Here is a 24,070-nt window from a genome sequence, read left to right on the forward strand (position 1 = left end):
AACAAAAAACAAAAAACCGACGTGACCCTTTCAGTACTGCTTTTCAAATTAAGTTCATTCTTGCAACACAAACCAGAAACTTCTTAGACATAGCAAATATACATTTCAACTACTCTGAAAGATTGAGCTGTATACTTGTAAAGCCATTCCTTCTGTAAAGAAGGATTTAAAATCGACTGTCCTAAAAGTCAGACCAAAGACTTATCAATTGCACCATTGCTTCTAGAAGGAGTGGACTAAGTAGTGCATATGCTCTACATAGATTCCGTGTGTTTATTAAAGTAACTTACAACCCAAATTTTTAAGTGGGAAGCAATGGTTATTTCTTGTCAATTGGAAAAGATCTCATTACAGAGAAAATAAGTCACTTTCACCTTGGACATAAAACCAGCCTATTTCTCTGGGCAAGAGTAGGATAGAGAGGAAGATAGATAAAGCTCCTCTCGTCTCCGCAGATGGGATCATGTGTTGATGCAAAACAAGTAGAAACAGCTTGGTTTTGGGTTTTTGGGGTTTTTTTTGGGGGGGGGTTGTTTTGTTTTGTTTTGGTTTTGGTTTTTTGACACAGGGTTTCTCTGTGTAGCCTTGACTGTCCTGGACTCACTTTGTAGACCAGGCTGGCCTGGAACTCACAGCAATCAGCCTACCTCTGTCTCCCGAGTGCTGGGATGAAAGGCATACGCCACCACCGGCCGGCCCATTTTACATTTCTAACATGGTGATAAACTGTGCCTGTTAAAGAGTTGAGGACTACATGGGATTTTAAGAGTTGGGGATTAAAGCGGGATGAAAGAGCTTGCCTTGTGAACATGACAACCTGTGTGTTTGAGCCTCCAGAATCTACGTAAAAATGTGGGGCATGATGTCACGTTTTTATAATGCTTACCCTGGGGAGACAGGGGATTCCCCGGGGCTGTCAACAGCTGGCCACTCTGGCCTAAGTGGTGAGTCCAGGCTGGTGAAGCGTAGAGGGGCTTCCTGAGGTGACACGTGAAGATGCCTTCTGGCTTCCACAGGTGTGCAGGGACACTTCTCCCCCTGTTGTTGAAGACTGAAAAGGGATAACCCAGGGTGGCATGAAGCACTCAGCTTCAAGTGCTATGTAAGCATCGCTTGCATCATATATTACGAAAAGTAAATTACTCTCCAATGTCACACCGTGCCGCTGCCTAAAACCTAGCCTGCCATTCCTTCCCGGGTCAGTGACTCAGCCTGCCTACCCTTATCCGCCACCTTCCCCCATCTCTGCAGGGTAACTTTCCTAAGAAGTCGTGTCGCTCATCGTCACGGATATGCTCGACTACTTGGGTACAAAGTCTGGAGACCCACCAGGCTCCGAGACAGAGCCGGCTTTCGGCTTCCCCTCAGGTCAATGCCGGTTCAGGCCACCTCAGATCTCTGTCCGGAAGGCGGAGCCGGTCACCTGATGGCGGCTGCCAATCCTCTCCCGGCCTCCGCGCTCTGTCTCTCACGTGACCGCCACCCCGCCCACCCCACGTGACCGCCGCCTTGCCCACAGGGTCCGGGGGCAGCTGCGCACAGAGTGACGGCGAGCTGGGCGCCGCGGTCACCCGGGGTAAAGATGGCTGTGACTCTGCAGCGCATCGAGCAGCTGTCCAGTCGGGTGGTGCGCGTGTTGGGCTGTAACCCGGGTCCCATGACCCTGCAAGGCACCAACACGTACCTGGTGGGGACCGGCAACAGGTAAAGCCCCGACCCCCGGCAGCTCACACACTCGCGTGGCGGGGAGGCGAGGTTTCCCGAGCTCCGCCGAAGAGAGAAACACAGACTTCCCGCTTCTGAATCCCGCTGTACTTGCTGTCCCGCCGCCCGCAGGGAGTGACCGAGTTAGTTCACCGGAGCCTGTGCGTTGGTGCACACTTGAAATCCAGAGTTTGGTCACCGCAAGTTCGAGGCCATGTTGATCTACATAGCCAATTTCAAGCTTGGTAGCGTCATATAGCAAGGCCCTTGCTCCTGTGCCCCAAAAGTGTACAGTGTTGGCTTCTCTGATTTCGTTTTTGCCCAGAGTCTCCCCTAGTGAAAGCTATTGGCTGTGCCAAAACCGTTCTCTTACAGTAGAGGGCAGAATTTTGCTTCCAATTCAACCTAAAACCGAAAGAGCAACGCAGCCCCTGCGGAACCCGGTTTGCTTTTTCCTCTAATCGTATATGGCTTGTACGCATTTAAAGTGTCTACCATAGTTACCCTTCTTGAGTAAAAGAAATTTACAAGCAGCTGACTCTAGGGAAATGGGAGTATTCTAAGTCATGCAGGCAAGTAAGGAGAAGCCCAGTGTGAACAAAGCCAGGGTCAAGTGCGGGACCTTGAGACTTCCTGCACACTTGTAGGGAGGGGTAGAGCATTAAGCAGCCTAGTGCCTAATTTCTAGGGATTGGCCTGAGTTGGGTTGCCCTCAGCCCAGTGAGTACACGGGCATTCTCTTTGGTGTGTCATTTTAAACTCTTTCTGAAGTCGGTACCTAAGAGTCCAAATAACCCTGGAGAATGAATGCCCTGTTGGAGTGGGGTGGATGGTCCCCGGAAATTCAACACAACCTGCCTTTCTTTGAGGGTTAAAATCGTTGGGTTGCATTGAGAGGCTAACTTGTATGGAAAATACACACTGACTTCCTTACACGTTTGACTCACACTCAGCACAACCAAATACTTGTCCTGGAAGAGCCTTAGGAGAGCTGAAACCGAGGAAGAGCAGACCCATGGTCATCGTCCCCCCACCCCCGTCCCCATCCCTGCCCCTACCCCCTCAGCCTCCCACCCCCATCTTCCTAAGAAGGAATGTGCAGTGGACTCACTCACTCCGCTTAAGTGATATAGTTTTAGTTTATAGGCTGGGTAAGTAGTAAGGAAAGCTAAAATATTTCATGTGCAGATGATGCCAGTCAACATAACTGAAGGGTGACTAGAAACAAATATTAAGTGGGTCCAAATCAAATGTGCCAAGATTTGTGTCCACTATTTGACCTCAGGAGAAGGTCCAAGGCTATAGGTGGCTCTGCCTCATTAAACTCAGTGGCATTTTTATATTCTTTTTGTGCTAACGTTGGGACTCACTGGTCATTCCCTCCTTGATTTGCTAACACAGTATCCTGTCCAGCATCTCTCAGACCTTTGCGTCCCTCTAAATTCAATCCTCACTTCATCTTATTTAAATGCATTTATTTATACCTGTGTATGTGCATGGGGCAGGGGGGCATTCACACACCATGGCTGGAATATTGAAATCACAAGATAACTTATAGCATGCAATTCGTTTCCTCTCACCCTGTTATTCCTGAGGATTAAACTCAGCTTGTCAGACTTGACAGCAAGCGCCCTAACCACTGAGCAATCTCACCTGCCTACTCCTAACTCCCTGTGATGGTCAACCGAGACTAACGTCAACCTTACTGAGTTTAGAATCGCCTAGAATACAAACTTCCAGAAGGGAATTTCAAGGAGAAGTTTAACTGAGGTAGGAAGCCCTACGCTGAATAGCAGAAACGTACTGTGTACTCAAGTCCTAAAGTGAGTTTTTAAAAAGAGAAAGCAAACAGATGACCAAGCATCTGTCTCGGTCTCTCTGCTTCCCGGCCATGCACAAAATATGGCCAGCTGTCACTTCCGCTGCCGTGGCTAGAGTGGCTCTTGCCATCACTCCTTCCCTTCCATATTGGCCTGTGTCCTCAAATTGAACCAAAGCAACCCCTTCCGTCAATTGCTTTTGTTAGGCACTGTGCCAAAACAGTGGAAAAGGTAACGGACACACCACTGCTGTTTCATACGCTATAGTTGGTGCTCTTACGTGCTTCCTTGGCTTCACCTATCTTCTGTCTGTTAATAACACTCAAATTTAAAACAAGCCCAACCTCGATCAGGCTCGTAGCTTGCTGCTTTCATTTTTTGTTTTGCGAGACAGGGTTTCTCTGTGTAACCGTGGCTGTCCTGGAACTCTCTTTGTAGACCGGGCTGGCCTCGAACTCACAGAGCTCTGTCTGCCTCCCTGAGTGCTGGGAAAGGCATGCACCACCACACCTGGTGCTTACGGCTTTCTTAGCTCTCCTCTGTTATCCGCGTCCTCCTGAATTGCTGGACTTTTTTTTTTTTTTTTTTTTTTTTTTTTTGGTTTTTCAAGACAAGGTTTCTCTGGGTAACAGCTCTAGCTGTCCTGGAACTCACTCTGTAGACCAGGATGGCCTTGAACTCACAGAGATCCACCTGCCTCCGAAGTGCTGGGATTAAAGGCATGTGCCACCACTGCCCAGCTTGGACCCTGTCTTGGTAAACAGAACCGGCCGTGTATTTTATCAAACAAAATGTCTGAACGCTCCCTAACATTTCTCTCCTTCTGGCCCACATCTAAACCATCTTGGGAATGTGTTTTTGACTATTAGTCAGTTCAGTCCTTAAGGAAATGTCTGTATTCGCCTTCTAACTGGCTTACCTGCCTCCCCTTTTGTCCCCTGTCAGTCCAATCTCCCAAACGTAGCCATCTTGTTCATCTTAAAAGGCTCTGGTCCAGCCATGCTGGCCTTCCTAGTGTCCCAGATGAGGTGTATTTCTCCATCCAGGCTTTGGTTTGCACTTGATTCTGTTTCTCCCACTTCACCTAACTTCATTCACCCGTAAGAGCACATGTGAAATGTCATTTTCTTGTGGAAGACCTGTCAGACTATACTAATTTGCACTATTTTTGCACACCGTGGATTACATGGTGTTTATCTCAACAGCATTTCTTTTATTTTTTTTTTAAAGACAGGGTTTCTCAGTGTGGCTCTGGCTGTCCTAGACTCACTTTGTGGACCAGGCTGACCTTGAACTCAAAGAGATCCACCTGCCTCTGCCTCCCAAGTGCAGGGATTAAAGGCGTGCGCCACCATGCCTGGCAACAGCAATTTTTTTTAAGATTAGGGTCTGTATGAATAAGAAATTCACTGCCTTTCTCTACTTGGCCATGTGTTGATGGAAGCTCCACAAGGACTTATTTCTGTCTCCCCAACACCAAGTCTTGCACAGAGGAGATGGAAGAGTGGATCCTCGCTGCGTGTCCCCTTGCTTTTTTCTTGGCGTGCTGACAGCCCTAGCTGTTCTTCCTCCCTTGTTTTGGTCAATGCAGAGATATTTCAATTCACTAGATCTCTGGTACCTAATTTGCAGACACTCTAGAAGCCTTTCCAGGGCATTGTCACCTTTCTCCTCTGATAGCTGAAATCCTAACCTTTCCTATCAAAATTGTACATACTCTGAGGATAGACTTTGTATGTTATAATAGAAGAAAGGCCACGGAGATTTTGTTTGGTTGGTTGGTTGTTTGTTGTTGTTTGTTGTTTGGATTTTCGAGACAGGGTTTCTCTGTGTAATAGCCTTGGCTGTCCTGTCCTGGACTCGCTTTGTAAACCAGGCTGTCCTGGAACTCACCTGCCTCTGCCACCTGAGTGCTGGGAATAAAGGCATGCACCACTATGCCTGGCTAAGGCCATAGAGTTTTAAATGTTTCTGGTACGAATATTATTTTGTATGACATTTTACCTCTTAATGCTTGTTCAAACTCATTTTTTTCCAGTTTTATAATGTCTGGATACTGTGCCATTCTGAGGAGGTTGTGTTTGTGCTAGGACTTGCTCGGGTCATATTAGCTTCAGTCCAAGTGTCCTTTGCCATTTGTTTGTTTGTTTGTTTTCTGAGACAGGGTTTCTCTGTGTAGCCTTGCCTGTCCTGGACTTGCTTGGACCTTGGCCTTTGAACTCACAGCGATCTACTGCCTCTGCCTTCCCGAATGCTGGGGTTAAAAGTGTACACCACCATGCCTGACTGCCAATCTCAATTTTATTAGACCAAAACTGGCCAGTTAAGTCTACCAAAAACAAACAAACACAAAGGAAGGCCTGGGAACCTCAATTGCCCGAGGTTGTTTTTACTCAGCCTTTGATCTGCACACAGGCAACACAGGCATTCCCAAAGATCTATTTTCTCTGTTACTGGCTTAAGTAAACCTGTTTATTAACCCTGTTAATTTTGTCGTAACTTTTTATCGCCATGATATACTCTGGACTATAAAAATTTAAAGTCAGTGTTAGATTGCCAGGTGCTTCAAAACTGCTTCTTAGGGGGAGGACAAGGCAGTGATTTAAATGTGGTAATAAGGGAGCTTTGTGGCTTGAAAGTTCATAGTATTCTTGACACAATGCATGGACGGATTCTTTTTAAGGACCTTAGGCAGTTAAAGAGCAGTAAGAATTTGGAGTAAACATTGAAAACAAAAACAAACAAAAACCCACAGAGACAGCCAAACTTCTAGGATCATGGCCTAGTGGGTGATTAATCGGATATATTGAGTTGTTATTTTAGTGTGACTGAATGTACAGAGGGCCAAGCATTCCATAGTCGGTTGCAAATATGGAGGTACCTCAATGGACTCCCAAACAAACAAATGTGTCCTTCCCTCATGGGGCTCAACAATGGTAAAATGATAGAGGGTATGCAGACGGCAGTGAGTAAATTAACACAGCACTATATGTCACATAAATAATTGGGGGTGGGGCAAGGGAAGGTGTCTAAGGATGCCATCTAAATAAATTCTCTGCAGCCCAAGTCAACCTCGCCTCAGAATGACTGCCTTTTCCTGCAGGTCCTGTTACTTATACCTTCCAAATGTTCTTTATGGCATTTCAGGCTTTCTGTGTTCACTCGTTAGGGCCTTCTGCATCCTTGAGCCAGCATGCCCATATGCAGAAGAATTTACAGTATATTTCTGAAGTCCACCCACTTGTCCCCTCAATAAAGATTAGCAGTAAGGTCACTGTCCTTACTACGTTCATGCATTTAATTCTGTGAGTGTTTTGTTTGTGTGTGTTTTATTTGTGTGTGTGTGTGTATATGTGCCAACATGCAAGTGGGAGTCACAGGACAACTTGAAGGAGTCAGTCTCCCTCCCACCACGTGGGCCCTACGGACTGAACTAAAAAGTTGTCAGGCTCAGCTGTGAGCGCCTTTATGAGTTGCTTACCTGACAGGGCAACTTTTTAAAGTTTTGTCTTTCCTTATAATGTAAAAGCTTCAGCAAAGTCATGAACACATTTGGATACTTGCACAATGCTTAAGTCAGATTAAACATTTATCTCCTCGGACATTATCATTTGTTGTGAAAACTTTCAAAGCCCTTTTAGCTTTTAAGATATGCACATAATGTATTATTGTTCTAGAAGTCACTACCCTGTACAAGGGCACACTGCACTCCCTGCTCCTACCTTCCTATCTCCCTGCTCCAGTACAAGAGGAGTTGGTTGTCTTGGCTGTAGGTATTAGAAACAAACCCATCAAATGAATATAACCATCCAGTTATCTCTTTGTACCACCTGGGGGGGTACATGTATGTATGTTGTATATGGGTATGTTCCCATGGGTATGTTCCCATATACATGCATGCAATGTTTGTGTATATATGTAAGTGTCTGGGGGAGGTGCTAAAGGGTGACGGCAGATGCTTTCTACCTTATCTTTTAAGACATGGCCTCTTACAACTGGAACTCACCTTTTTGGCTCCACTGACTAGCCAATGAGGCCCATCATCCACCGTCTCCTGTAGCCAGTGAGCCCTAGTGTCTGAGGGTCCTCCTGTCTCACTTCTGTGGCCCTCCCATCTACCCGACATTCATCCCTCCTGCCCTCCTGCCCCTTACCTCCTTTTCTTCCTCTTAGCGCTGGCGTTACAGGCCCAAGCCATCATGTGCCTGCCTTTTTTTTGGATGCTGGAGATCCTAACTCAGGACCTCATGATTGAAAAACAAGCAGTGCTACCCTCTGTGTGCCCGATTTAATGCCCTGAGAAAATGCCTTCTGCTAGGTATTGGTTTTGGTCCTACACAGCTACCCCTTCCACCCATCATTGGAAAGTAAGCAGGGCTGTTTATATTCCTGCAAGAATTGATGACATGGCACAGTTGGAGATGAAGAATGAATGACTCATGCCTGTCAAGGCTAATCTTTCTCAGACAGCCCAAATCAGTGAGGTGTGGTTATGAAATGCCAGAGGTTAAAACGTTCATGGCCGGGCAGTGGTGGTGCAGGCCTGTAATCCCAGCACTCAGGGAGGCAGAGGCAGGCAGATCTCTGTGAGTTCAAGGCCAACCTGGGCTACAAAGTGAGTCCAGGACAGACAAGGCTACACAGAGAAACCCTGTTTTGAAAAACAAACAAACAAAAATGTAGATCCCGCATCAGAAAACATGTTTATTGTATGGTTTTGATGTCAGGGTGATAGTGGCTCGGTGGAATGAGTTTGGTTGTTCCCTTTCAGTTTGAGAAGCACTGAAGTTAACTGTGCTTTAGAACTCTAGAGTCAGCTAGTAAACGTGTCCATTGATGGCCAAAATGCCTTCGTTATGGCTGTATGTAGAAATGTATCTATTTCCTTGGTGAAGGGTGTTTATCTGTGGGTATAAACCTGCTCAACAAGAAAGATACCATTCCTGGAACTAGAAGCCTGGCTAACTTCTTAGCGCTAGTGACGTCATGGTCATTGGGGGAGAATCTACAACCAGTAATTTACTAAACCAGCATTATCCGAACAATAGTCTATAAGTATGCCATTTCACCCACAAATAGACCGCATTTCTTTAAGGATGGTGTTAGATTCTGTGAGATACTTGAAAAACATACAGCCTGTCTGGAATGTATACTACATAAGGGCACATATTCTGGTATCAGAAAACCTGAGCTTGAGTGCTGCTTCTACCATTTTATGGCAAAGTAACGCTAGGCAAGTGACTTAATTTCTGAACGTAATGGTGAAATGTCTGCCTTAGGAATACATTCCAAGTGGCACTGGGTTTACTTGAAATGCCATGTTTGCTCGAGATCTCTGCTGACAGCCCGTAGTTCACAGTTACACTTAGCCATAATGTCTTTCCAAGAACTTCCTTACAGTAAGATTGCTTTAAACTGGAGTAATATGTTAAGAGTAGTTTATAGTTTCTTGAATTGAATCAAGTTCCCTGGGTAAAACATATGCTAATGTGAACTCTAGGTTCCAGCTGTGATCGCCTTGCATGTCTTTTGTAGGAGAATCCTCATTGACACAGGAGAGCCGTCAGTTCCAGAATACATCAGCTGTTTAAAGCAAGCGTTGGCGGAATTCGGCACAACAATCCAGGAGATTCTAGTGACTCACTGGCATCATGACCATTCCGGAGGCATAGTAGATATTTGTAAAAACATCGGCGGTGGTAAGCAGAAAACATGGTGCTCACTGCAGAAGGCTGTGCTTGACAAATAATTGATAATTTAAAGTCTTGTTTCTTTTTCTTCTCTTTTCTTTTTCTTTTTCTTTCTTTCTTTTTTTTTTTTTTTCTCTGTGTAGCCTTGGCTGTTCTAGACTCACTTTGTAGACCAGGCTGGCCTTGAACTCAGAGAGATCCGCCTACCTCTGCCTCCCAAGTGCTGGGATTAAAGGCATGTGCCACCTTGCCCAGCTCTTTTCTTTTTTAAATACAAGTTGAATACTGTCACTTGTAACAGAGGTGACACAGAAAGTGAAAAAGCTAAGCTTTAGTTTGGGCTCTGTGACAACCACAGTGTCAGACTTTAACAACTGTTAAGCACTTACTGTTTGTCAGGCACCACACTGAACACTTTCCCTGGGTACTGTAAGGTCGCTGCTATTACTGTCTGTTCCCAAGCAGATTACCTTACATGATGTTACATAATGTTAAAATAGCCGCTAATATATATGGAAACCCAGACAACAGATCAGTGTACCGATAACTTTCTCTGCCTGAGACCTATTCAGTACAGACATCCTGCCTATTCTCGTAATTCCTTTATCCTACCATCAAACTCTTAGATGGAGACATTCATTGACCAGACAGTCAGGTGCCTGCTGTGTGTCAGGTACTGTGCTTGGCACAAAGATAACAGCAATGACCACAGGAGAGAGTGAGCATCCTTAAGCCCAAACACACCAGCCTGACACCCCGGTTGGGAACTTCCATACTGGACTCCATGTGACAGATGACAGTCAAAATATAACACTCTAAAAGTATTAGAGAATTATAGAAAATCACCTTTTGGGTACTCTAGAGAAAAATAGTTCTAGGTTCCAGACAAAATAACAAATATTTATGTAAATATGACCATTCAGTTGATTAAGAGAAAGCAGAAGAGAGGTTTAACACACCCTTTTATAGCTACTAAAATTTTAGTGCCTTTTTTTTTTTTTTTTTTTTTTTTTTAAGAAAGATATTGTTGTCTGCCTTTCTGGGCCTCGCAGGAGCTACACAAGCTGTGTGCAGACTTAGGGTGGCATGGAAATGGTTCCAAGATACTTTGCTTCATGGTTCCCTTAAAGTTCTGCATAATTTCTTCCCTGAATCCCTGGGCACTGTGTTCTTAGACTCTTCAGTTGTACAGTACTTTCCCCTGGTTTGTATTGTTTTACTGATTAATTACCAGGAGGACAAATGTGGTTCAAGTAGTTTTCAGTGCCAGCTACCTATATGGTTTTTTTGGTTGGTTGGTTGGGTTTTTCTTTTCTTTTTTTTTTTTTTTTTTTTTTTTTTTTTTTTGGTTTTTCAAGACAGTGTCTCTGTGTGTTAGCTTTGGCTGTTCTGGACTCACTTAGACCAGGCTGGCCTTGAACTCACAGCAATCCTCCTGCATCTGCCTCCCGAGTGCTGGGATTAAAGGCATGCGCCATCACGTCCAGCTCTTCGTTGGTTTTTCAAGACACGGTTTCTCTGTGTAATATTCCTGGCAGTCCTGAAACTCTCTTTGTAGACCAAGCTGGCCTTGAACTCACAGAAATCTGCCTGCCTCTGCTTCCCAAGTGCTGGCATTAATGGCATGCACTCCTGAATCCATTCTTAACAGCACATTCTTTGTCTTAAAAGCACTCTTGTTGATTTTCTCTGCTGACTTGTCTCTTCAGCATTTCAGAAGGAGTATCCACTATAGGTCTTCACTCCATTTGAAAGTTCCATTTCTCCAACTATGTCAGATTTTAAGTGCTTTTATTTTTTATACATATATACTGTCCTGGTTAAATGACTGGCAGTGCTGATTGGTAAAGTAATGGTTTTCTTCCTATTCGTGAGGAGTCATATATGTTTATTTCAGGTGTAGAGTCTCTGGGACCCCTTTCAACACTAACAACATAGGTAGTCTTGTTACTAACTGCGACCATGACCCCTTCACCGTTAAGTGGGCACCTAGATAGAGAAGGGTGCTCATCTTCCATCTGACCATCTCCCCATCACCTCCCTGGTGTCAGAAGCCAGATGACATTATGAAGAACTACTTTGAAACGTACACACAGAATAGAAATGACTAGAAAATCTCAGAGGCAGCAGGCCATGGTGAACATGTGTCTTTAATCTCAGCACTCAAGGAAGCAGAGGCAGATGGATCTCTGTGAGTTCAAGGCCAGCCTGGTCTACAGAGTGAGTCCAGGACAGCCAGGGCTACACAGAGAAACCCTGTCTCAGAAAACAGGGGTGGGGATGGGGTGGGGGAGGGACTAAAACAAAGAAAGTCACATAGGCTTTTATGTGCCCTAAAGGGGCATGGGAGAGTAAAACGCTCTGGGAATACCTGAACTAGTCTTATCTCAAATGATGGTGCTTTAATTCTTCCTGCCTTCCTCTTGTCCTGGTGCTAGTACGTGTGCAGCCACCAGTGAGTGTTACCTGTGTGACCTGGTGCTAGTGCTCGTGCAGCCACCAGTGAGTGTTACCTGTGTGACCTGATGTGAGTGTGTGTGCAGCCACCAGTGAGTGTTACCTGTGTGACCTGATGTGAGTGTGCGTGCAGCCACCAGTGAGTGTTACCTGTGTGACCTGATGTGAGTGTGCGTGCAGCCACCAGTGAGTGTTACCTGTGTGACCTGATGTGAGTGTGTGTGCAGCCACCAGTGAGTGTTACCTGTGTGACCTGATGCGAGTGTGTGTGCAGCCACCAGTGAGTGTTACCTGTGTGACCTGATGCGAGTGTGTGTGCAGCCACCAGTGAGTGTTACCTGTGTGACCTGATGTGAGTGCGTGTGCAGCCACCAGTGAGTGTTACCTGTGTGACCTGATGTGAGTGCGTGTGCAGCCACCAGTGAGTGTTACCTGTGTGACCTGATGTGAGTGTGTGTGCAGCCACCAGTGAGTGTTACCTGTGTGACCTGATGTGAGTGCGCGTGCAGCCACCAGTGAGTGTTACCTGTGTGACCTGATGTGAGTGTGTGTGCAGCCACCAGTGAGTGTTACCTGTGTGACCTGATGTGAGTGCGCGTGCAGCCACCAGTGAGTGTTACTTGTGTGAAGGCTGACCTCTTAGAATATGACGATGTATTTACATGATTTGTGCCTAGACACGACCTACAGCATTAAGAAACTTCGACGGAATCCTCAGAGAGAAGAAACTATAGCAAACGGAGCACAGCAGTATGTTTATATAGAAAACGGAGAGCTGATTAAGACAGAGGGAGCCACTCTCAAGTAAGTGAATATCCCGTAGGAAAAGCGAGGTGCCTGTGTATCTGTGTTACAAGGAAGGATGAAGGGCAAGTTAGGTGTGTCTGCCTATGTGTGGGAAGATCATGAGGAAGGGAAACATCTTACTCACCCCATGCTCTCTGGAAGGAAAAGGGCTTGCGTGCAAAACCAGAAAAGGAAGGCATGTTACTTGTCAACTCTCTGTATTGTTTTAGGTGGGTTTTAATTCATACCTCCGTTTCACACAAATACAAATGGAAAAGACTAGGCCAAGGCATGAATGTTCATGGGAGGCTGAATCAGGGATATTGCGTGACTCAAGGCCAGTTACCTAAGAAGTTCAGGCCACCTTGGCTACAGCAGGAGACCCTGGCTCAAAAAGCAAGTTTATTTATTTTAAAAGTTAGCATTTTCCCCTTGGGTGACTCAGGGATCTACCTCAATGTATGGTTGAAAAAATAGTGAATACTTTGGGGGTCAACCTGTTTCAGGGACAAAGGGTTTTCCAGCTCAGATATTTTGAATTGATAGTCTCTGTCTCCTAGGGTCTATACTTGCCTTCAGCTCTCAGAATGTCCACTGTGCTCGCACCTGGGGAGTCATGCAGGATTGCTTTTAACCGTTTAACTCTTTTCCACCTTTACCATGTCCTGACCCTTCCTCCAACTGGCTTAGATTTTGCCTCAGAAGTACTTGTCAAGGACAGCAAGATGCTCAGTGGCTAAGAAGGTTTGCTGCCAAGCTTAATGAGCTGTGTTCAGTCACTCAGACCTACATGGAAGAAGGAGAGAGCTGACCCCCACAGGGTGTCCTCCTCCCTCCACACTTCATGCCCCCACCCGACCCCTACATATCAATAAGTTAAATGTAATTTAAACAAAATTAGAAACACTTGTTAGCGTTGTCCCCTCTTCGTGTGTATTCCTGTCCCTCCCTCCCTAGCCATCCATCTCCAGGCTTTCCCCTGTCTAGTCTGCCCTCGCCCCTCTCACTTGAACCCTGGATGATTCACACTGCCTACAAGAAAACTGCCCTTACAGCTCCAGGGTCCGTCCCAAACAACATTTCTGGTCCAACCTCCCACTACGCCTCTCACAAACACAGCTAGGCAGATGTAAATGCCCGTGGGCATATTATCCGTTCAGCCTTTGTTCACTTCGTCCGTTTTCCTGGGCACTGCTCCTTTCCTCGGACTTTTCTCCCTGGTAAACTATTGTTTGCCCAGTTCACAAGCTACTTTGAATATCTTTCCTGCACAGAATTAATTGCTCCCTACTCCAGCTCTCATATAATTCTTGGTACTTCTTTAAAACACTTATCGTGTTAGTTTTTTGTGTACATGAGTAGGTGTCTTCTCAGCTCCCACAATGCACAGTAATAGTTAATGCCAGTCGCCATAGTACACTAGCTTAGAAATAGAATAGTTCAAATATTAAAAAAGTTTCTCAGTCACATGAAGTCCCAAAACAGTTCCTGATTTGTGATTGGCCTCAGGGTGTTCAGCAGGACAGTGATGTGGGTTGCTTGACCTTGTGGCTCCTTGCTCCTTTACACTTGGCTTTCAAAGTCCCCTCGCTTAGCTCGATAGAGAAGAAGATAGAGAACATTTCATACAGGAGGTTTCAAGGGCTAGGCCTTCTGCTGCATTAGCCGTAAGCTCAGCCAGGCCCCATGAGAGAGAAGAAACAGTCCTGGTCATTAGCTAGTCATCTTCTTACATAGGCATGTGCCAAGCCCATCCTTGTACCCTCAGTCCCTGGCACATAGAAGGCACTGCGTATCCTACAAACAGGGTCTTTAACTAGGCAAGTGGATGTGTGCTTGAGTGGGAAGGGGAAAAGGAAACACCGTGTATCCATTGTACTCTTCCAAACCAGTGGGTACTTCTCTCCAAGGTGCCAGGCATTTTTTTTTTTTTTTCCATTTCCTTTTTTTTTTTTTTTTTTTTTTATTTTATTTTTTTTTTTTTTATTTTTATTAATTTATTCTTGTTACATCTCAATGTTTATCCCATCCCTTGTATCCTCCCATTCCTCCCCCCCCCCCCATTTTCCCATTATTCCCCTCCCTTATGACTGTTCCTGAGGGGGATTACGTCCCCCTATATATTCTCATAGGGTATCAAGTCTCTTCTTGGCTACTTGCTGTCCTTCCTCTGAGTGCCACCAGGTCTCCCCCTCCAGGGGACATGGTCAAATGTGAGGCACCAGAGTATGTGAGAAAGTTGTATCACACTCTCCACTCAACTGTGGAGAATATTCTGACCATTGGCTAGATCTGGGAAGGGGTTTAAAGTTTACCTCCTGTATTGTCCTTGGCTGGTGCCTTAGTTTGAGCGGGACCCCTGGGCCCAAATCTGCCTATCATATTGTTCTACTTGTAGATTTCTAGGACCCTCTGGATCCTTTTATTTTGCTGTTCTCCCATGCGTCTCTCATTTAGAGTCCCAATAGGATGCCTTCCCCTCTGTCCCAGTTTCCTGGTAAGTGAAGGCTTTCGTGGGACATGCCCCTTGGGCTAGTATGCAGATATAAGTGAGTATATACCATTTGATTCTTTCTGCTTCTGGGTTAACTCACTCATTATGATCATTTCTAGCTCAATCCATTTATCCACAAATTTCGGGAATTCCTTGTTTTTAATAGCTGAGTAGTATTCCATAGTGTATATGTACCACAGTTTCTTTATCCACTCTTCTACTGAGGGACACTTAGGCTGTTTCCATGTTCTGGCTATTATGAATAAGGCTGCTATGAACATGGTTGAGCAAATTTTCTTGTTGTGTGCTGGAGCATCTTCTGGGTATATTCCAAGGAGTGGAATAGCTGGGTCTTGAGGAAGCCCTATTCCCATTTTTCTGAGATAGCACCAGATAGATTTCCAAAGTGGCTGTACTAGTTTGCATTCCCACCAGCAATGAAGGAGTGTTCCTCTCTCCCCACATCCTCGCCAGCATGTGGTGTCGCTTGAATTTTTGATCTTAGCCATTCTGATGGGTGTAAGATGGAATCTCAGAGTTGTTTTGATTTGCATTTCCCTGATGACTAAGGAGGTTGAGCATTTCTTTAAGTGTTTCTCAGCCATTTGATACTCCTCTGTTGAGAATTCTCTGTTTAGTTCCAAGCCCCATTTCTCAATTGGGTTATTCGGTTTGGTGGTGTTTAATTTCTTGAGTTCTTTATATATTTTGGATATTAGACCTTTGTCAGATGTAGGGTTGGTGAAGATTTTTTCCCAGTCTGTAGGCTGTCGCTTTGTTCTCTTGACAGTGTCTCCTGCCTTACAGAAGCTTCTCAGCCTCATGAGGTCCCATTTATTAATGGTTGACATTAAGGCCTGGGCCGTTGGTGTTCTGTTCAGGAAGTTGTCTCCTGTGCCAATATGTTCCAGACTCTTTCCCACTTTTTCTTCTAAGTGAGTTAGTGTCTCTGGTTTTATGTTGAGGTCTTTAATCCACTTGGATTTGAGTTTTGTGCAAGGTGACAAATATGGGTCCAGTTTCATTTTTTTACACATAGACCTCCAGTTAGACCAGCACCATTTGTTGAAGATGCTATCCTTTTTCCATTGAATGGACTTGGCTTCTTTGTCAAAAATCAAGTGACCATATGTGTGTGGATTCATATCTGGGTCTTCGATTCGATTCCACTGATCAACCAGCCTGTTGCTGTGCCAGTACCATGCTGTTTTAATTACTATTGCTTTATAGTACAGTTTGAGATCAGGTATGGAGATTCCTCCGGAGCATCTTTTATTGTACAAGATTGTTTTAGCTATTCTGGGTTTTTTGTTTTTCCATATGAAGTTCAGAATTGAACTTTCAATGTCTTTAAAAAATTGTGTAGTTATTTTGATAGGGATTGCATTGAATCTGTAGATTGCTTTTGGTAGGATGGCCATTTTTACTATGTTAATTCTCCCGATCCATGAGCAAGGAAGATCACGCCATCTTCTCAGGTCATCTTCAATCTCTTTCTTCAGAGTTTTGAAATTTTTTTCATACAAGTCCTTCACTTGCTTAGTTAGGGTAACTCCTAGATATTTTATATTGCTTGTGGCTAATGTGAAGGGTGTGGTTTTCCTAATTTCTTCCTCTGTAAGCTTGTCATTTGTGTATAGGAAGGCTACAGACTTTTTTGAGTTAATTTTGTATCCAGCCAATTTGCTGAAGGTGTTTATCAGCTTTAGGAGTTCTCTGGTGGAGTTTTGAGGGTCACTTATGTACACTATCATATCATCTGCAAAGAGGGATAATTTGACTTCCTCCTTTCCCATTTGGATACCCTTGATCTCCTTTTGTTGTCTTATTGCTCTGGCTAGAACTTCGAGTACTATATTGAAGAGATATGGAGAGAGTGGGCAGCCTTGCCTTGTTCCCGATTTGAGAGGAATTTCCTTGAGTATCTCACCATTTACTTTGATTTTGGCTATTGGCTTGCTGTATATAGCCTTTATTATGTTGAGGAAAGTGCCTTGTATCCCCGATCTCTCTAAAACTTTAAACATGAATGGGTGTTGAATTTTATCAAATGCTTTCTCTGCATCCAAGGAGATGATCATGTGGTTTTTTATTTTCAGTTTGTTTATATGATGGATTACATTGATGGATTTCCGTATATTAAACCATCCCTGCATGCCTGGAATGAAGCCTACTTGGTCATGATGAATGATATCTTTGATGTGCTCCTGTATTCGTTTTGCAAGTATTTTATTTAGTATTTTTGCATCTATGTTCATAAGAGAAATTGGTCTGAAATTCTCTTTCTTTGTTGAGTCTTTGTGAGGTTTAGGTATCAATGAGACTATGGCCTCATAGAATGAAGTTGGTAATTTTCCATCCATTTCTATCTTTTGGAGTAGCTTGAAGAGTATCGGTATTAGCTCGCCCTTAAAGGTCTGGTAGAATTCTGCACTGAAACCATCTGGCCCTGGGCTTTTTTTGGTTGGGAGACCATCGATGATTGCTTCTATTTCTGTAGGGGAAATGGGACTATTTAACTTGTTTATCTGTTCTTCACTCAACTTTGGCAAGTGAACTTGATCAAGAAAATCGTCCATTTCCCTTAGATTTTCAAATTTTGTGGCGTATATGCCTTCAAAGTAGGATCTTATGATTCTTTGAATTTCTTCAGTGTCTGTTGTTATGTCTCCCTTTTCATTTCTGATTTTGTTCATTTCAATACTGTCTCTCTGCCTTTTAGTTAGTTTGGCTAATGGTCTGTCTATCTTGTTGATTTTCTCAAAGAACCAGCTTTTGGTTTTGTTGATTCTTTGGACTGTTTTCTTAGTTTCTAATTTGTTAATTTCAGCCCTGAGTTTGATAATTTCCAGGCGTCTACTCCTCTTGGGTGTTTCTGCTTCTTTTTTTTTCTAGGTCTTCCAGTTGTGTTGTTAAGATGCTTATGTGCGATGTTTCCAATTTCTTTTTAAAGGCACTTAGTGCTATGAATTTTCCTCTTAGCACTGCTTTCAATGTATCCCACAAATTTGGGTATGTTGTTTCTTCATTTTCATTGAATTTCAGAAACTCCTTGATTTCTTTCTTTATTTCTTCCCTGACCCAGGTGTCATTTAGCAGAGAGTTGTTTAGTTTCCACAAACGTGTAGGCTTTTTGTTATTTCTGTTGTTGTTGAATTGCAGCCTAAGAGCATGGTGATCTGATAGGATACAAGGTATTATTTCAATCCTCTTGTATCTGTTGAGGCTTGCTTTGTGACCTACGATGTGATCAATTTTGGAGAAGGTTCCATGGGGTGCAGAGAAGAAGGTGTATTCTTTCTTGTTTGGGTGAAAGGTTCTATAGATATCTGTTAGATCCATTTGACCCATGGCATTGGTTAATGATGTTATTTCTCGGCTTAGTTTCTGTTTCAATGACTTATCCTTCAGTGAGAGTGGGGTGTTGAAGTCTCCCACTATTATTGTGTGGGGATCGATGTGTGGTTTAAGCTTTTTTAGGAGATCTTTTATATATGTGGGTGCCCTTGTATTGGGAGCATAGATGTTCAGAATTGTGATGTCATCTTGGTTGACTTTACCTTTGATGAGTATGAAGTGTCCTTCCTCATCCCTTTTGATTAATTTTGGTTGAAAGTCTATTTTGTTCGATACTAAAATGGCTACACCTGCTTGCTTCTTGTGACCATTTGCTTGGAATATTTTTTTCCAACCTTTTACCCTGAGGTAATGCCTTTCATTATGGGTGAGATGTGTTTCTTGGATGCAGAAGAATGTTGGGTCTTGTTTATGTACCCATTCGGTTAGTCTGTGTCTTTTTATTGGAGAATTGAGGCCATTGATGTTGAGAGATATTAATGACCAGTGACTGTTAAGAGTCTTAATTTTGATGTTGTTTCCAGTCGAGCGTTTGTGTAGTTGTGTTTTTGCCATGGGATAGTTATCTATTTCCTGGGTAGTTTTGGTTGTAGCTTGACCCTTTGGGATGGAGTTTTCCTTCTAGTACCTTCTGTAAAGCTGGGTTTGTGGATAGGTACTGTTTGAATTTGTTTTTGTCATGGAATATTTTGTTTTCTCCATCAATGGTTATTGATAATTTTGCTGGGTAAAGTAGTCTGGCCTGGCATCTGTGTTCTCTTAGGGTTTGCAGGATCTCTGTCCAGGCCCTTCTGGCTTTTATGGTCTCTGCTGAGAAGTCAGGTGTAATTCTGATAGGTTTACCATTAAATGTTATTTGGCCCTTTTCCCTTGCAGCTTTTAATATTTTTTCTTTGTTCTGCATGTTTTGTGTTTTGATTATTATGTGGCGGGCAGTTTTTCTTTTCTGGTCAATTCTATTTGGTGTTCTGTAGGCCTCTTGTATGTTTATAGGCATCTCTTTCTTTAGATTGGGGAAATTTTCTTCTATGATTTTGTTGAGAATAGTTTCTGGGCCCTGGAGTCTGATGTCTTCTCTTTCTTCAATGCCTATTATCCGCAAATTTCTTCTTTTCATGGTGTCCTTAATTTCTTGGATGTTTTGTGTCAGGAGTTTTCCAGATTTGGCATTTTCTTTAATGGTTGATTCAATATCTGTGATTGTATCTTCTAGCCCTGAGATTCGTTCTTCCATCTCTTGGATTCTGTTAGAAAAGCTCACCTCTGTGTTGCTCGCCTTCTTCTCTGAGGTCTCACGTTCTCGTTTTTCTTCTGTCTGTGTGTTTATCATTGAATCCATTTTCATTTTCAGATCTTGAACTGATTTTTTGATTTCTTTCATCTGATTTTTTGTATATTCCTGAGTTTCTTCCATTGCCTCTTTATAGGTCTTCAGAGCTTGAACCGTTTTAGTTATTTCTTTCATCTGGTTGTTTGCATTTTCCTGCAATTTTTCCAGTTCCACTCTATGTGCTTCTTTTATGTCTCTCACCTGTTTGTCTGCGTCTTCCTGCATTTGATTACGAATTTTATTTGTTTCCTCCATTATCATCCTCATTACTAAGGATTTGAGGTCATTTTCTTGTATTTCCGTTGTATTTGAGTTCTCTGGGTGGTTTTCTTTGGGATAGCTGGAAACTGGAGACGCCATGTTGTTTTGGGGTTTTTTGCGTATGCTTTTTCGTTGTCCTTTAGACATCTTGCCGTCTTTGTTTTTGTTGGGTAGCTTCCAGAGTTGAATGGAGGGTGTCTGACGATAGATTCACTTGTTTTCTTACGATTTCCCTAGGCTGCGAGCTCAAAGCTTCACTGGTGTGGATGTTAGGAGGTTAGCCCTGTTGTTCTGGTCTCTCACAGCCAGTGATCCTCAGTCCCCCTCTGCTGTGGATCCTGCAATTGTTCTGGGTCTCTGAATGAGCGTTGGGTCAGGCCAAGGTATCCACAGCCTTCTGTGTTCCCTGCCAAGTCCAGCCAGGAGCACTGGGACCGAACCACGGGCTGAACTCAGCTAGATTCTCAGGGCCAGAACCGTCTGCCAAGCTCAGCTAGGGATTTTGGGCCCAAAATGCACACAGGGCCCAGCCAGAATTTTTGGGCTGGGACTACGCACCAAGCTCCACTAGGGCCTTTTGGCCCAAAGTGCGTGCTGTGGTCAGTTATTGACTCAGGGCCCGAACTGACCACCAATCTCAGCCAGGAATTCTGGATTCAAACTGTACACTGTGTCCAACCAGAGTCTTAGAGCTGGTGGAACCGAGAGCTCTGTCCAGCCTGTGCCACAGCAGGAGAACTGTGGCTGCTCTGAGTTAGCGCCAGTGGTGGAACAAGTGCTCCGCCCGCACTGTGTCCCCGCAGGGGAGCTGCCGCTGAGCTGAGGTGGTGCCTAGGATGGAACCGAGCACGTCACCAAGCCTGCGCCACAGCAGGAGAACTGCGGCTGCTCTGAGTTAGCGCCAGTGGTGGAACAAGTGCTCCGCCCAGACTGTGTCACCGCAGGGGAGCTGCCGCTGAGCTGAGGTGGTGCCTAGGATGGAACCGAGCACGTCACCAAGCCTGCGCCACAGCAGGAGAACTGCGGCTGCTCTGAGTTAGCGCCAGTGGTGGGACAAGTGCTCCGCCCAGACTGTGTCACCGCAGGGGAGCTGCCGCTGAGCTGAGGTGGTGCCTAGGATGGAACCGAGCACGTCACCAAGCCTGCGCCACAGCAGGAGAACTGCGGCTGCTCTGAGTTAGTGCCTGTGGTGAAACCAAGTGCTCCGCCCAGACTGTGTCACCGCAGGGGAGCTGCCGCTGAGCTGAGGTGGTGCCTAGTGTGGATCAGCGTGCTCAACTAAGCCTGCGCCACAGCAGGGGAGCTATGGCCACGCTGAGTTAGTGCCTCAGGCAGAATTGTTTGCTGGGCCGGGCCAATACCCGGGACTCTGGGGCCGAACTGTCCGCCGAGTCCAATCTGGGTCCAAAGGCTCCACGCGACCCAAATCCTGCCCCGAGTCCCCTCTCCCGCAGCAATTCCCACCAGCCACCACACCAATCGCCTCCACCGGAAGGCTATGAGCTGCAAACCTCAGCCGCCGCTGCTGGTGCCGCTGGTGCTGCCGCCTCTACCGCTGCCGCTCCGATCAGAGAAAAACCACGCTCCTCCCGTGTGCAGGGGCACGCAGGTCCACCGCACCCTGGTCCCTCCGAACCGTGGAGCACTCCTGCTGCCGTGATGTTCAGACCTCGGTGTTCCTGGCTCAGAAATCTGTGCAATTCCCTGAATTGTTCACTGGAGCCTCCAAACGCGGTCCACACTGCTCGCCGCCATCTTGGATCTCCTCCTGCCAGGCATTTTTAAAACTTACTTGTACAGGGGGCTGGAGAGATGGCTCAGCGGTGAAGAGCACTGGCTGCTCTTCCAAAAGCCCCAGGTTCATTTCCCAGCACCCACACAGCAGCTCACAACTGTCTGGTCTATAATTCAAGTTCCAGTGGAACTGACTCCCTCACACAGACATATATATGTAGGTCAAACACCAATTGTACATAAAAATAAATAAGTTTTTTCAAAACTCATTGGTACAATTTATATACCAGCTAGTTTGGAGTAGATATCTTAAAATCACACACACATATACACACAGGGTAGACTTAGTGGCATGGTACTTGCCAAACATGTAAAAGGCCCTGATTGTTTGTTTTGGTCTTTTGTTTGTTTTGGTGTGTTTTTTTTTTTCTTTTTTTTTTTTCTTTCTTTTTTTTTTTTTTTGTTGTTGTTGTTGTTGTTTTTTGTTTTGTTTTGTTTTTCGAGACAGGGTTTCTCTGTGTAGCCTTGGCTGTCCTGGACTTACTTTGTAGACCAGGCTGGCCTCGAACTCACAATCCACCTTTTTCTGCCTCCCGAGTGCTGGGATTAAAGATACACGCCGCCACCACCTGGTTTTAGGCCCTGGTTTTAATTCCTAATGCTGCATGGAAAAAACAACTCACACACACACACCCCCATATATGTAGGTGATTAAATTTTCTCACAATAACAAAGGGAAATAAACATTGTCCTTTGCTACTGCTGTGACAAAACAGTGTGACCAAGCAAGTAATAAGAGAAAACTTGTAATTGGCCTCACGGTTTCAGAGGGTTAGAGTCCATGAGGGCAGAGCTAAGGCATGGTGGCAGGGACAGCTGAGAGCTCACATCCTGATCCGCAAACGGTATGTCCCCTAAGCCGAGTTTTGTTTTTTGTTTTCTGAAGCAGAGTTTTTCTATGTGGCCCTAACTGTCCTAGAACTCCAGGACAGCCAAAACTACACAGAAACGCGCCTTGGGAAAAAAAAAAAAAAAAAAAAAAAAAGGTGGGGGTGGGGGGTTGTCAGAAGAGGGAGGCAGAGAGAGGGCTGGCTCTTCACTGGTTATGTCATTATAAGAGTCTAAGAAACTGTGGTATATTTACACGATGGAATACTACTCAGCTATTAAAAACGAGGAATTCCCGAAATTTGTGGACAAATGGATTGATCTAGAAATTATCATAATGAGTGAGTTCACCCAGAAGCAAAAAGAGACAAACGGTATACTCACTTATATCAAAACACTAGTCCAAGGGATACGTACCATGAAAATCTTTACTTACCAAGAAAGTGGGTCAGAGGAGAGGATATCCTATTGAGACTTTAGGCAAGAGTAGCATGGAAGAAAGGGGAAATAGTAGGACCCACAGGGTCCTGGAAACATACAAGAAGAACTTTATGACAGGCAGATCTGGATCCTGGGGTCCTCCTCAAACTAAGGCACCAGCCAAGGAGAATATAGGCAGTAAGCTTCGAACCTAGAAGACCTAGCCGACGAACAGGATATTCTCCACCGTTGAGTGGAGAGTGAAATCTGACTCTCACACGAACTCTGGTGCCCCTTTTCTGACCATGTCCCCTGGATGGGGAAACCTGGTGGCACTCAGAGGAAGGATAGCAAGTTACCAAGAAGAGACTTGATATTCTAAGAGCCTATATAGGGGGAGGAGGTCTCCCTCAGTCACAGACATAGGGGAGGGGAGAAGGAGAGAAATGGGAGGGAGGGAAGAATGGGAGGAAACAGGGGAAGGGCTAACAATCGAGATGTAATATGAATAAATTAATAAAATTATAAAAAAAGAAAAAAAAAGAGTAGGCACCATATACAACTGAACCAGCTGGTAAACTATGCTTCCTTGGCCTTTTCCTCTCCTGCAGCTAATCATGGCTCTGTCTTGTAGTTTTCTGTGTATTTACCACTAACTCAGCTCCGCTTGTACAAGCCTTCCAGGGACATAGCAGATCAGGGACTCCCTCCATCACAGCTTCCCAGAAGCCTGCCTCTGCCTCCTGCCTCCTTGTGTGCTTTTTGTCACCTGGACAGCTTTGTCTGCAGCCCCCAGTGCTGTCAGCTGCACTGAATGACTCTCACCTGGGCTTTCTTTGCCTCTCCCCAGTGTTGGATCTTCGATTTTCTGGAACCCCTGACTTTACTATACCCCTTCTTTTTGAAGACTCATGTCCAATGGCTTCTAAAAATAATGGCACTTTTCATATCTAGATGTGCCTTTTAAAGTGCAGCTCTAGGCTGGGATGTCACTCAGTGGTACCATAATTGCCTGACATGCACAAGGCCTTAGGAAATTAAAATTCTAATTTGATTTAAGATAATGCTGGATGAGTCGGGCAGTGGTGGCACACACCTTTAATCCCAGCACTCAGAAGGCAGTGACAGG

The 24,070-nt window shown here is 44.8% G+C and overlaps 1 protein-coding gene across 1 annotated transcript in view; it reads left to right on the forward strand.

Moving 5' to 3' along the window:
* Nucleotides 1-1,526: 1,526 nt before the first annotated feature.
* Lactb2 (lactamase beta 2) overlaps nt 1,527-24,070 on the forward strand; it is a 37,657-nt gene continuing 15,113 nt past the window's right edge. Inside the window, exons 1-3 of the mRNA XM_051158912.1 lie at nt 1,527-1,704; nt 9,060-9,223; nt 12,349-12,475. Of these exons, the coding sequence (XP_051014869.1) occupies nt 1,583-1,704; nt 9,060-9,223; nt 12,349-12,475 (413 nt within the window). The 5' untranslated portion in view covers nt 1,527-1,582. The remainder of the gene's footprint in view (nt 1,705-9,059; nt 9,224-12,348; nt 12,476-24,070) is intronic.

Source organism: Acomys russatus, chromosome 2, assembly GCF_903995435.1.
Source record: "Acomys russatus chromosome 2, mAcoRus1.1, whole genome shotgun sequence".
Taxonomy (NCBI): Eukaryota; Metazoa; Chordata; class Mammalia; order Rodentia; family Muridae; genus Acomys; species Acomys russatus.